Genomic DNA, 15,657 nt, shown 5'->3' on the forward strand with positions numbered 1-15,657 from the left:
GAGTCATGTGAAAAAAAAAAACACCTCACAGGCATTATTACTCTATTATTTGGTTTCACACATTTAACATTGATGTGTGCAAAGCGATGTATGTTTGGTATACTTTCTTCGAGTCATGTGAAAAAAAAAAACACCTCACAGGCATTATTACTCGAGCGAGATTCGCACCCATAACAAAAGTCTGTTTTATATATGTATGTATCTTAGTTCATTCATGAGAGAATCGGTTTCAGGGACCAAGTCTCAAGAAGAAATTTGCCATGATTTGTAAACCATGATTTGTAGAAGAAATATGCCATGATTTGAAATCATAAAAGGATTTGTTGTTCAGAAGGAAATGCATTTTTTTAAAAACAGTATTTTAAAAGCTCAAATCCGAGTGGAAAACTACACTTATCTCTGTTGATGCCATAAAACATACACTGTAGTTCAAATTCGCTCTTCTTTCACACTGCTTGATATTTGTTTTTTTGTTGCCTACTTACAAAGTGAAACTCCCTACACAGTTAAAAGAACCTCAACCCACCTCCCAAGCAGGGTATGGTTTGACATCGATCCCATGTTCTATACATGGATCAATGCTAAATTGAAATGTTGAAGTCTGAAAAGATTGATCAATCTGACACAGATCGGACCCATTTCCAACACACAGATTTGTCTTTTTCTGAAAGGCCTTTTACTATGTCATTTTTTTCTCATTTGAATAAGATTATGCAATTGGTGGACTTCTAAGCCCAATTTTATAGACTTGATAGAGCGGCTTAAGTACAACAAATTAGCTTAGACCAATAAAATGTTGCTTACCAGAATAAAATGTTGTCTTTCAGCCAAACTACCATGTCACATGTACAATTTGTGACTGGTATCCTGCTTATTTCTGCTGAACAGAAACCACCCCCCCCCCCCAAAAAAAAAAAAAAAAAAAAATGCTTATAAGAAGCTCTACATGTATGAAATTAAACACAGGTTGTTTGACTCTTGCAAGCGAACTGACAGTTTTTGTTGTGTGCCTGGAAGAGGGGCATAAAGGCTCTATGCCATTCGTCCAGGCTGGTACATTTTGTCCATGTAAAAGAAAGCACAAATAGCTTTGAGAAAAAAAAGGACATAACTGTTACATTTGTCTTGCTAGGATTGCCCCAAAGGCATGTTTTCCCATTCCCATGCAGAATATTAACCTTCAAATAATGACTTATGAATGGCAGAAAATCGATCAAACTTTCATGCTAGGCCTTCTTGAAACTCAATTTTGCACATTAATTTATTAAAACCCTTTCTCCTGTACATGCATTTGTTGTGAATATCCTTCCGGGCGCTCAAACAATTTCTATACCTTGACAGAGCATGGGGTACATGTAGCTTCAACACCATCCATCTCTGAACTTCTCCAGGGATTTGGAATTCACAAAGAGATTTGGCTACATACATGTATCTAAGCAATAATGTTCCAGTCTTCATTTGATCCATGGGTCGTATTTTTTTTTTTTTGTGACAAACAGAAAAACAATCCCTTTGAGGGATACATGAATTGTCATCTTTTTATCTTTTTTTGATGTGTGTGAGAAATCGAGTAGTTAACCAAGCTGCCATGATGGAAGTTTGTCCTTAATGTCAGACGATTCCCTTGGTGTTTTTTCTTGACTGATCATATTGAAAGAGTCCCAAAGTCTGTCGTCCGTTTATGAATGTTGCATCCAGAGATGTACAGTTTGTTTCCCGCAGTAACCTTGCTCAAACGGGGATGAATTTGACTTTCTTGTGAAAATACGGTGACAGTTTGTTGCTGTTTGCTTAGGAAAGGTCTTGGGTTTGAATCAATCCAATGGATTCCCACATGAGGGTTTCGCTTGTGCTTTTGGGAAAGTACCCAGTGCAGTGCTTAGTACACATCGATGAAGGGTAGAAACAAAAAATAAAAACAAAACCCCTAAACAGAAAGGCTCGTTGTATTCCAGATACTCAATGTGGCATTGACCAAACCAAAAAATCAACAATTTGCAAGGCCTACTTTGTAAAGCTGTTAATACTGCTCAGCAATCTTGTTTAACCACCTCCATGGTTTAAAGCCATTATACACTTTCGGTACAGAAAAAAAAAAGAAAAAAGGTTCACAGATTTACAAATAATTTACAGGGTTTACAGAAGGTAATGGTGAAAGACTTCTCTTGAAACATTGTTCCATGAAATGCTTTACTTTTTGACAAAACATTAAAACAATATCAATTCTCAATAGCGAGAATTACAGATTTATTTTAAACACATGTCATGACACGGCGAAACGCGCAGAAACAAGTGTGGGTTATCCCGTTATTTTCTCCCGACTCCGATGACTGTTTGAGCTTAAATTTTCACAGGTTTGTTATTTTATATATAAGTTGTGATACACGAAGTGTGGGACTTGGACAATACTGTTAACTAAAAGTGTATAATGGCTTTAACTGAGAAGAATTTTGTGTAAATTTGGCTGCTTACCTGTTTCTGCTAACCAAGATTTGTATGTGGTTTGAAACAAAATTGTGCTTACCCGCACACAGGCTTTAAATTAAATCTGATTCGGGCCTAGTTTTGAATGATTACCTTGAGATGTAGAAGTTGGTTAATTATTAAAGGGAAGGTACACTATTGGTAACTGTCAAAGACCAGTGTTTTCACTTGATGTATCTCAACATATGCATAAAATAACAAATCTGTGAAAATTTGAGCTCAATTAGTCATCAGAGTCGGGAGAAAATGATGAAAGAAAAAACACCCTTGTTGGACGAATTTGTGTGCTTTCAGATAGGAATAAAAGACCTCAGCTAGAAGTATTTTATTATGTGAGTGAGAAATAACATCTATTTCAAAATCTATGCTACTTCAGAGGGAGCCATTTCTCACAATGTTTTATACGATCAACAGCTCTCAAATGCTTGTTGTTACAAAGTCAGTTTTTAAGTTAGTATTTGTTTTGAGTTATTACCAAATGTGTACATGTGTACCTTCCCTTTAAAGCCATTGGACCCTTTCTGTAAACAGTGTTGTCCAAGGCCCACACTTTGTGTACCACAACTTCTATATCAGATAACAAACCTGTGAAAATTTAGGCTCAATCGGTCATCGGAGTCGAGTCGGGAGAAAACAACGGAAAAACCCACCCTTGTTTCCGCGCGTTTCGCCGTGTCATGACATGTGTTTAAAATAAATCCGTAATTCTCGTTAACGAGAATTTATATTGTTTTACCAAAAAGTAAAGCATTTCATGGACTAATATTTCAAGAGAAGTCTTTCACCATTACCTTCTGTAAACCCTGTAAATTATTTGTAAATCTGTGAACTTTTTTTTTTCTTTCCGTACCGAAAGGGTCCAATGGCTTTAAGAGCAAATCTCAATGTGTATGAGAAAATTATGTCGAGAGAAAACAAATTTATACGTACAGAGTATTAAAATACTACAGAACAATCCAATACAGAAGACAAAATATTCAAATACAAATACAAAATACTCAAAGACTACAGAATATCAAAATCTAGGACTCAAAGAACTGTACAGAATACAGAATATCCAAAAACAGAATACTCAAATCCTACAGAATATTTGTGTAGTCAATACAATGTGAGTAAACTGTGGAATCGCCCGGAGTAACGTAAAGTGGATGTGTTGTGTAACGGGGCGACACAACAACATCGCCATAGTGATCAATTTCAGAATGCACATAGAGAATATGTTCTCAGTGCATTCGGAGAGTACACATGTGTACAGCTTAACATATCAAAACTCCTAACTCTTTCCCCCAATGTTTGCTTCTCAAACTCCTTTTTTGCAGGGGTTGCTGTTCCCAAGAACCCTCAGCTTGGCCTTCCATCTCGTTTGTGTGGTAATCATGGCCGATAGGCAGACACATTCACTGATCCCTCCCTAGGGGGCCCAAAGCTAGGCCAAAGCTCTCCTACGCAGAGTCACCTGGCCCCCGCCATTGCACCGTCTCTCTCTCTCTCTCTCATACCGTTCACCCCCTCGAATTGGAAAATCTGGCTGTTTTCTTGTCTCCTTTTCCATCCACCGCTGTCACATCTGCACAGCAGATTTCCCAGGCCTGAAAATGTAATTTTAGTTGTTTGCTTCAGGCTTCGCCGGGCCCCCCTGGGGAGAAGCCCGGCCTCCCCCAGGAGCCTCTTAGCCAGTGCCGAGCGAAGGTTATAATGCAGTCTGTATCACTCAGACCTGGGCTTTCAGATCCAAGCCAGTCAACAGCCAGCGACTGTGCCTCCCCTGGGAGAGGCATGAATACTGTAGCTCCAATTTTCAATCATTTCTGGCCAAGTCCCAGCGGAGACCTAAATGTAATTTGCCACCATCAGCAGGATATAAGCCAGGTCCATTTCCATTTGCTAGTGGTCCACGGGGAACCTCGCCGGGCCCAGTTGCAGCCGCAATTGTCTTCTTTATCTCAGAATCCTACGCTCCCCGGGGTCCCATGCTGGTTCAGCCTGCAATTTCGCAAGCTCCGTCGCCCCACTGGTCTCCTCTTCCTTGCCAATCTGATTGCCTCGCTGGGTCCTGTGGGATTCGGCCTCTTCGTCATTGTGGCCTACTTCACTGGTGACCCATCTCCCCTTGGGCAAGTGATCCACCATAGCCAATACAAGGACTGGGGCCCCGCTATACCTAGAGAAACAGTGTACTGGGCACGGCCCCAATTTAATTTCATAGTAAAAAATAAACCCCATAAAGCACTTCTGCATAATAATGCAAATGAACATGTACTGTATTCACATAACCTAATATGCATATTTCTAGGCTGCTGAGTTTAAACCTCTAAAGACAAGTCGGTAACATCCGCCTTTAGTAGACAGATCATATATTCCCGATGATTGCGCTGTGCTCCCATTTCATAACAATCCAACAGAGACTAAATTCACATTTTTTGTTCTCCAAAATATATATTTTCCATATGTTTCAAAACAACACAAAATTCATGTTTCTCACAACCAGGCAGTCACCATCAATGATACTGTAAATGCATGGCGATGTTTTTGTTACAGCCTAATTTTATTTTAAGGGCACTTTTTCAAATGCATCTTTTGCCACTCAAAGAGAAATGGACAGCAACATTTTCCCAAGCAAGACTTGGCTCCTTGCCACGCCCAAGCACTCAAAGACACTGTCCGTGCAGACTTGGTGTGTTGATCGCCCACTTGCGCAGCCTTGTGGCTGGGCAGCCTTGTGCCTTGCTGCAGTGTATAATCTCACTAAGTCCACCTGAGAAGGATGCTGTTACCAAACAGCTTGACCTATCTAGGGATGTCCACCATGGGACGCCTTCTCTACATATTGGTCAAATCCAATAATGGAGTGTCTGTTTCACTCGCTGATTAGCATATTGATGTAATTGTCTAAAGGCAACTTTTTCTTGTAAAATTCTATAGGAGAAACTTTCCAATTATATAAAGTGGAGTCACAGTTTGCTGGGGAAAGAACACAACTTGGTGTAATTTTTGCCCCCTAAACTGATTTTTTATATATTTTTAATTTCAGATAACTTCTTCCTGTTATTTATATGCAGACTTAAGACCAAATGGCCAATAAATAAAGTGGAATCACAGTTTGCTAGGGAAAGAAGACAAGTAAAATGCAGACTTTATGAACAACTTTCCATTGTATGAAATTCAGCCTATAATGGTGGTACAGTGAACAGATGTAAGCAAACATCCCAGTTTTCTGTGAAAAGAAGACAACATTATGTAATTTTGATTAAAAAAGTTTTTCCACTCACTGATTAGCATGTTATTGTTATGATATAATTGACAAAAGGCAACTTTGCTTGTCCAAAGCAGATTTTTTGAAATAAGATTATTAACCCAATTCATAGCTCTTATTAGCGCTAGTCTTCTTCTAAGCGGGCGCGCGTAATCCATTTCTAAGCGCGCGCGTGCGCACACACAGCCCACGCGCAACAGACTCTTCACAAAGTTTCTGAAAAAATATTTAAAACCTCAAATTTCAATTGTCAAAGTGTCTGTAATTTTACTTTGTTAACGATTTTTTGCAGGGTCTCTGCCGTGCGCTAAAGGCCCTCGCCTTCCGCTCGGGCCTTTATCACATGGCAATTCGACCCTGCCGGCTTTAAACGGCCATGTAAGAACTCGTAGCTACCCTGTTATTCCCTTATTAAAAGAACAGAACCACCTGTTTCAGTTTGGCAACTGCCAACTTTTTTATCAGGAGAAATGGTGTGGAACATGGACAAAGGAAACATTTGCATTTGTTTGTTGTTAATGAAGGTGCAATATAGCACTCCGCACTATGATGCCACTTTAGCTCAAAACACCAGGGCCCTCTATTCATAAAACTTGCAAGCATAACAAACTTGATTAGCAAAACAATATTACTAGTCAAAATACCATACATTTACCATAGCTGTGATTGGTACCCAACTAACATCTCGCTTATCAAAGAAATTTACCAAGCAGTATTTTCTGCTTAACAGCTTTATGAAACTGGGCCTGGGGCTCAATTTCATTTAGCCTGCAGAAAGCACAAAAGCTTTGGTAGCACAGAACAATCTAACTTGCTTAAAACAGAAACTGGTTACCAGCAACACAATTCCATGAAGTTTGCATTGTTACAACTGGTGCCCCACTCATAATACGCTTAGCAGTCAAATTTGCTAAGCAGCATTTTCTGCTTAACAGCTTTATGAAATTTAGTGGACCCTGGATATCAGACCAACTTTCCACCGCTTGCGTGAACACCCTGACGCACCAGACTGTATTTGTCAGGTACTTAGTACATGTAGTTGTACAGTACAGACGAGTAAACATAAAGCTTTGACATCTACACGCTGGTACAATAGTGAAATTTAACACCTTATCTGAGATTGGGGTACTGCGCTGTTATTTTTAATAGCCTTAGTGTGAAGTGCTATTAGTTGCATATATTTATTGTATTATATTTGCTTAATGTACACTGCTACTGCTTTGAAAGGTGGTTGATAACATTAAATAATTTAACATTTTGTAATTTTTTAAATTGAGAAACACATGTAGGGACACATTATTTGATTTATGGAAGTGAAAACTCAATCTTATCACAAAGTTTTTATCATAGAGAACCTACAAAGAAAAGCATATATGAGAAGAATAGACACATAAATGTTCACAGATAAGCACACATGGTACATGTACATGGTACAAAGATGGTCATGGTGGAAAACTTCCCTTGAAATAATATAATGTACTTGCTTTGAAATCCATAATTTTTCGAGAAATTAGTAAAACAATTGGTTTTGATTTTGCAAGTTTATTTGAAAAGAGTGAAAACATTCAAGGTTTTTCCCCACTTTTTTTTTCTCCTGTCTCTGGTGACCGATTGAGCTTAGACTTTCACAGCTTTGTTGTTTCGTTGGGTCTCATCACGGAGATTTTGGTGGTCACATCAAGTGTGGATCTTGGGTCTTGATTTGTACCAATGTTAAACATGTGCCATTTTAGTTCTGCAGTCAAAATAAGCAATGATGATGTTAGGATCTGCAAATGCTATTTCCTTGCCCAATCAAAGTGTCTGATATGAGTCACATGGTAGCAACGTGTTTCCTTCCTCCATGGTAGTGTACAGAGCACACTTGCAATGTAGGAGATCATGTATCGTTACCACTGGGTGTGGTTTTATGAAATATCGAAACCAACATGCTTTGAGCATGTGGAGACTGAAAATTGCACAAAAGGGGGGCTGTTTTTACAAGATGTTTGTTAGTAACGGAATAATGAAATGTCCACCGCAGGACAGAGTCGCGCCCCCTGTTGTGTTTCACGGCCTCCTGTAAGGACCAGGGTCAGTAACGCAATCATTGCCCCGCTGCGCCGAGAAAATATCTGCTCCCAGCGTCTCGCTGATCCAGGCCCTGGAAATGCAAGAGTCTAAGCACCCCCCATTGGGAATCCTAGCCCCCTGGGCAGGTCATGTGTGACCATGTTAGTCTGGAGTAGTGCATTCACAGCGTGGGGGGATCCGTAGGATTCAGGGACTGCTTTGTAGGGGTCAGGCCAGGTAATTGAGGCTGTGGGTCTGGCTGATTAGCGTGGGCTGTCTGGGCCTGCATGCAGGGGGACCCCCCTTGGTCTTTCAATGTTGAAAGTAATTTTGCATATTGCCAGGAAGTCTGCCCCACAGTTTCATTGATTGTAAGAGATTGCAAAAGTAATGCAAACAAGAATCCAGTCCCGCAATACACTTTTATGCATAATTATTACTTAAGGCCAAATATTACATCACTCATATGAGTGAAATTACTATAATTCACATTCCCGCCATTTTCAAGTGAATTAATGTCATCAAGTTCTATGAGTGTTCTGCCCATAGACTCTTGTCCGTCCTGTGATCTTATTTACACAATATCTTCTTCTGAATTACAAGTTGTTTCACTCAAGATCTCCTTGAAATGTTTCAACAAAATTTCTGAAATCTTGTTCATTATATTTGTCATCAATTCAGTCAGATTTATTTTGTGTGTTTTTAATTGAATTTGTTTTTTCATATCAAGTGATAAATCTCAGCTGCAGTGTAGGTAAATTTATAAATAATTTTGAGTTGAGCAAAGCAAAATAACTAGAGCTGGATTTGAACCAGATGAACGTGCCTGCACTCTACAAACTAATCTTTCAAGCCCTATCTCGGTGGTATCTGTTTGCAAGGGTGCCAGTCAGAAGCCATACAACTAGACTGGGCCCCTGTCTTTTTTTCGCAAGGATATAGACAGGTACCTGCTACTCAGATCCAGTTATTCCATTGGATACAATTGGATGATATCATTAGATAAACGTGCACAGTGACATGAGCTTTCCATAGATGCCCAAACAGTTCACTCTTATCACGTCCACCATAGAATATGACTGCGTACTCTCTATGTGAAATGAATGTAGGTTAAAGGTGAATGTACACGCTGGCTGAAGGCCGGTCTCTGGCGTTATTCACGAGCCTCGAAGTGTGACGTCAGATGTTCAGGCTACCATACAACTTGAAACAGCCATGTGATGTTTTTTTCAATAGAGGGCGGGCTTCAGGGAATATAAAGCCCATTTCACACCAATATTCAATTCCCAGGATATAAAACCCCAGTAAATTCCAGGTGAATTTTATCCCCACCGCTGCCACCCCATGATTTGTAGGTTCACACTTGATGTGATTTTTTCCTTTGAGGAAAATGCACACTCAGCAGGGTAATCCCAGGGGGTATCTGACCTAACCCTGCTCTCCTAAGAAGGGGTAACCGGGGTTTACCCTTTAAGAATAATTATTGTTTAGTAACTGGCCAGCGGGACCAGTTAGCTTGTCATTTCACGAGTCTGTCAGCTTTTTCACTTGCCCATATTATTTTAAATGAACAATTTCAGGGGTCAAAGGCGTGGAAAGAAACCACTGAGCCAACCTGATGCCCTATGCCTTGTTATTAAGTTTTATTTTGCATTCATCAATATATGTATATATATATTTTTTTTTTCTTCAATTCAATTCAATTCAATTAAATTTAATTCAATTAAATTCACTTCAATATTTAATCAGTCATGTTAAAAAGTACACAAAATTCCTTTTCCTTGTTTGAAAACTACATAAAATTACACGAAGAATACATAAAACTGCATTACACGCACGCTATTCTATACTATTAACAATAAAAAGTGTCAAAGACTTTATTTGCATAATATTTGTTTTGCATAAAAGATTAGAGTAGATTAGATTAGATTTTTTATTCGTCATGCCCAGCATGAAAATCACTTTCTCGATTTGCACATTAAAATACAGTAATTAAAAAATAGCACAAAACATACATGAACCATAGACATTAAAACAGCAACAATATAATAAAAATATCACATTGCACAAATAAATAGTTTTAAAATACATCGGAATTAAAATATACATCAAAACAGAAACTAACCAAAGGATGACTTGGAAAAGAAGGGGGGGGGTTGGAAAAAGGAGAGAAGGAAGGGTGTGGGAGGGGTGGGAAGACAATACTTGGGAACAAGGGAGAGGCTGTAGGAGACATGGATTGGGAAGCACGAAGCAAGTTATCTAATAAAACTGTTGTTAAAATAAGAAATTGCACTGGGTAAGAAGGAGAGACGATGACGATTAGTGTTGGATTTGAGTTGACGCAATCTCCCAGACTGATTAAAAACAAAAGGATGAGTAAGGTAGTGTCTGACTTGGTTGTTGCGGCTGCGGCTTGGTTGTCATGTTAACATGCATTGAAGCATGGGATGCCTATAGCAACACCCCTAGCAACAGCCGTAGGCAGAGCCACCAATAGGGACACAGCCTGTACCACAGAAGCAATCTCAGATTAGTTTTGCATGGAGTTTAAGTGTGAACAATTTAAACCCCTGCTGATACAAAGAAAAGAAGAAAAGATTGGGTCATAATTGTTATGTAATCTGTCAGATTGCTACACTATGTATTCAGCGCTGATGTATTAATTAACACCCTAGGGGGTGACACTGAATACAAATCTTATCAGATGACCCACTGTCATATTATAACAAGCTGTCTAGCCAAAGATGTGTACTCTATTGTGCTAGTTTAGCTGCTGACACGCCCCAGGCGTGGCCCTTATAGTTTGACAGAACAGCTGGGTCTTACTTTGGATTGGATGGGGGGATCTTGTGTTGTATGACACATCATACACAAAGTTTTAGTACACACCAGTCTGGGGATCTATATGTTTGAATGTTAGACATGACGAAAGACACTTGTAGACAATTCCTTGGTGTTGGCAATTAACAAATGTTCTCGTCTGTGAAAAGCTTTTAAGCTTCCTTAAAACCTCTTAAAAGAGGTTTTAAGGTTTGTTGTACATGTTGTAGGAGTAGCTTCGTTTCCTGGGTATTATGTAATGACCTAATAAGCGAAGCAACATTCACTTACTGTGACACAAATTAAAGGGTAAGTTGCATGTAAAATACTCTGATAAAAGTACTCCACAAACTGCAACCATTTGTTAGTTTCCTACATGACTGCGACACCCAGGAAGAAAGTTGTCGCTTCAGAACACTATGCATTCTCTTCAGTTGACACCAGAAAAGCCATTTTCCAAAGAAGCAGTTGTTTTGAAACAATCACACTCGCAATTCAACGCAGATGGTCAGTTTGGACTTTTAAAATGCTAACATGAGTGCGAAAAACATTCATCAGCCTTACAAAAATACCATCTTATACCGACAACACAGAGAAAATTTCTTTTCACACACTACTCTATTCCCCTGGGCAATCCCGGGGAATAATGGCCGGCCCTTTCGTTTTTACCCTGGATCTACCCCTGCAAATGGGCATTCCCAAGGGAAAAGCCACCCCTGCTCTGGTGTATAAGGGCAAGCAGTGAAACCCAGGGGTATTCTTGCAACCAGAACCCTGTGGAATAGGGACCAGTGTGAAAGTGCACCGGGTAAACATGGGGTCAAGAAACTGCTCGAGCCTCCCCAGGGATTTATTCTGCGGGGTTATGAGATACAGTGAGAACAAACTTATGAGAGGTGGCTATTCCCAAAGGTATGCCCATTTGCTGGGGTAGATCAGGGGAAAATGAGGAAAGGCTGGCTGTAATCCCCCCTCCCCCCGGGTTGCCCCCAAGGAATAGAGTAGTTTGAAAAGGGCCCAAGATGACTAAAATCTTGTCAACTTTTCCGCATAATGCGCTTCAAACTTGCCTCTCCTTGGCAAATTGTACAGAGTGATGAAGCAGTCACGCTCTAATGTAATAATTCCAAGTAGAATCTATGTCCCTCTTTGGTTTGATTCTCTGTCAAAGGTGTAATAAAATCCACATTACAAAATGTAGGTGCAAAAAATAAGTGATGACCTGACGATTTGACCCTAGCCAAGTCTTTCTCAAAGGCTATAAAGAGAAAGCCTTTGAGAAAGACTCTGCTAGGGTCAATACGCCAGGCCATTAACTATTTTTCTGCATTTAAACCATCGTCCTTTTGGTTAATAGGGTGTTTGCAACAGCAGCTAATTCTATTTTGCTCAAAATGTAGGTGCTAAAATTTTAGAGAATCCAACAGTTCCTCTTATCTCTCAAGGCCTCTTAGCTTCATGTCTGTTTTGATAAGATGATACATTTTATGAAGAAACATCAATATTTTCTCAGGGTGCATGTACATTTGGCACTGACTAGTTGAAACCTAAAACCAAGTAAATCGATCGGACTGATCCCTACTCATTTTACTTTTCCCTGACAAACACTCCGATCAGTCTCTGAAATAGTGCAGATTTATGTCCCGTCGACGTAATTGAGTCTCGCGAGTATTAGATTTATAGACAACAATATCATACCATGTACGCATTGTCGTTCCATTAGGACTAATGATAATTGGTTCAGGGAAACTATCGGCTTTGATGGAACCCAATTTTTTTTTATGAGCAGAGTTTATAAATTGGAGGAAATTAATATTCCTTCTCTCTCTGATGAATTTATCGGACAATGGAGGGTTTACCTTTGGTAACTCAAGAAAAACTAATGACTTTGCAGGCCTGCATGCTTCGTTTTGTAAAGGGCAAGGGCACCAAGGTATTTTCTCCTTGGTAAAGGGCACCCTATAAGGCAGTTTTTAATTTCTAGTGGAGCATCGCAAGGGGCACCAAGGCAATGACCAGGGGACACGCAGGGCAATTGCTTTCGTTGCTTCCGTGAAGTATCAGGCCTGACTTTGAAAGCTTACTTGATAAGAAGCACTGTAAATGATGTCATAAAATTTTGTTGGAAATGACCTGCTTTGGACTTTTTCACCCACAGATTTTGAATATAAGAAAGGCTTTGAGAAACTGGATCGGACCCCCCCCCCCTCACAAAAAGAAAAAAAACAAGAAAGTATTTCCCTGACTCAAATAAAGCCCAATTTTTCACAATTTTATTATTTTATACATACGGTGTTGATCACATAAAACATGAACACTGTCTGTAACCAATTCGTCAGCTCCACCAATCCTGTATATATAATAAATTAAATGATTTAAAAAAATAATAATGCTAAGTTCTTATAGCGCTGTATTCCACCTGATGGCCTTCTCAAAGCGCTTTTTTTCCACTGCAGGTCGAGCTACATTTTGATGTATGAGACCTATTCCTTTACGTAGCACCATGCAAAGGTTTACGAGGTGCTGTTTGTGGCACAATACGCAGCCAATCAAGATGCTGCCTGCAACCAATTTGTCAGCTGTACTAGCAGTCCTGTACAATACCTTTTAAAAATAAATTGAGTGGGGGCGTCTACTGAGTAGTAAGTGCAACAAATCCAGCCTTTAAAGGTACCATTTTCTCTGGGGGCCCTTTTAACTGCATGTTGTTGATTCATAACCCTGCTGGTCATTTTATCGCTATGGTTTCAGTAATGGGCTGAGGGGGGGTGGGGGGGGGGGGGGAGTGTGTGAAGCTAAAACAGAAACAACCAAATTAATCTGGCATAACATTTGTGACAAACATAAAGCATCATTAAGATTTTGTTGTTTTGTAAAACAGGCCTGTCGAGTGAAATGAAATGAAATTGTAATTGTTTACAATTTGGTGAAATGGTTAGTTCAAGTAGATGGAAATGAAAGTTCCCCCACAATCCCCAACCCAAGAAAAAAATCCAAAATGAAGACGATGACAAAACGACAAATCCCTGAAAGAGAGATTGCTTGTTGTCGGCTGATGTTTATGTCCCTTGATGCTTAGTGGTTAATTTCCCTTGATGGACGGATCAATTCACGTGAAGAACAAAAGTCTGGATATTTTGTTAATGTCATGCTTATTTGAATATCCGCCATTAAACTTGATATGAGATCTTGTTTCGAAAGATCAGGGGCCCAATTTCATAAAAGCTTTTTATTGGATTGCAAATTTCTTCTCTTTATCAATGCAAAAAAGTTAGTCTTATTTTACTAATGAACAAGTAAATTTGAGTGCTTGTTCACTTACATACACGTACATGTATTGAGCAGTTATTTATTTAATAATCATTTAATAATATACATTATACATGTAGCTCATTTAGCTAATATTTAAAAATTCATATTGCTCAGTTTGTGGAACAGGGGCATGCTAATCTGGAGGTCACGGGTTCAAGTCCTGTTCAAGTAAATTTTTCTTGAACAAGTGTGTCCCAAGTGCAATCTTGAAATCTTCGGTAGACAATATTCTACTGATAGTGAGCTGCAGATTGTTCAAAACATGCCATTATGGTCTTGAGAGTTTTAAGTTGGTGAAACAGTCTGCAGTAGGGATGAGTTTGATGATCTGAGGTGCCTGGATAAATAAGGCGTCACCATATTTGTTTGTCAATTTAAAGACAGTGGACACTATTGGTAATTACACCAAATAATTATAAGCATAAAACCTCACTTGGTAATGAGTAATGGGGAGAGGTTGATTGCATAAAACATTGTGAGAAACAGCTCCCTGTGAAGTGACGTAGTTTTTGAGAAAGAAGTAATTTTACATGAATTTGATAAATCAAGCATTTGATAGCACACAACCTTCTGTGACAAGGGTGTTTTTTCTTTCATGGTTATCTCGCAACTCCGAAGACCAATCAAGCTCAAATTTTGTACAGGTTTGTTACTTTATGCATATGTTGAGATACACCAAGTGAGAAGACTGGTCTTTGACAATAACCAATAGTGTCCAGTGTCTTCAAATGCAGGACTTTGGAAAAGCAGCTGCATGTAGCACCAAGTCTCATGAATATTTGTTTCTGTCTTTGCAGGTGGTGCTTTCTCTGAAGATTCAGCTTTTGGGGAAGCAGGTCCATCGTCGAAACCAGACGACGCTGACGACGAGAGACTTTCATTCATCTCTGACGAGACAAAAAGCAAAAAAGGTGAGGCATTGTAGTCAAGGTTTTGGAATCAGGGTATGGTAAAAGGCTGTCAACATTTTGTCTGAAAATTGAAAAACTAGGTTGTCCAAATTGTTCACTTACCCTTAAATGTAGGCCTACATGTGAACGGCAGACAAAACAGGGTGTCCAAATTAAAGACGAGTGCCCAAATTATAATTAGGGCATCAAAAAGACACCCAGCCGCCCCTCTGCCCGACACTACGGTTGAAGTTTATCCCTGCTTTTAGAAAAGTAAAAGAAGAAAGAGTCTTTTTTGTCCCTACTGACTCTTTCCTGCTGCTTGTCAACAGAACTGCATGCTTGTCAATGGAACTGCAACCCTACATTTGTTTTACATATTTATATTCTTTTCTAGTGGATGGACTATCCAACTTGGCCATATTGGTTCTATTTAAAGACCATCTTGAACAAAAATGACAACGAGTGATCTTTGATGAAAATCATTTAAAATATCTTCAATCTATATTGTAATTTTGGGTGTGATCCCTGACTATATACAGCAGTAAGTGGTTGTATTGCTTCTAAGTGGCATCTCTGAACTAAACTATTGACAATATAGGGAGAATGCCATCATTTTAAGAGTGCCTGTTTCAGGGCTGTATGCTTCATTTTTGAAAGGGCAAGGGCACCGAGGCATTTTCTCTTTGGCAAAGGGCACCCTATGAGGAAATTGTAAATTTCTACTTGAGCACTTCAAGGGCACCAAGGCAATGGCAAGGGGCAACGGAGGCAATCACCTTCGTTGCCTCCGTGAAGTATAAGGCCTGCTGTTTGGCCGGAGATTCTGTGTGTTCCCTCCCC

General features: G+C 39.4%; 1 protein-coding gene across 1 annotated transcript in view; it reads left to right on the forward strand.

Annotated features, from left to right (window-relative positions):
- The window catches only part of LOC139935017 (zinc finger protein 423-like), a 47,520-nt gene that overhangs the window by 19,494 nt on the left and 12,369 nt on the right, over nt 1-15,657 (forward strand). Inside the window, exon 2 of the mRNA XM_071929463.1 lies at nt 14,722-14,835. Within this exon, the coding sequence (XP_071785564.1) occupies nt 14,722-14,835 (114 nt within the window). The remainder of the gene's footprint in view (nt 1-14,721; nt 14,836-15,657) is intronic.

This window comes from Asterias amurensis, chromosome 3 (genome assembly GCF_032118995.1).
Source record: "Asterias amurensis chromosome 3, ASM3211899v1".
Lineage (NCBI taxonomy): Eukaryota > Metazoa > Echinodermata > Asteroidea > Forcipulatida > Asteriidae > Asterias > Asterias amurensis.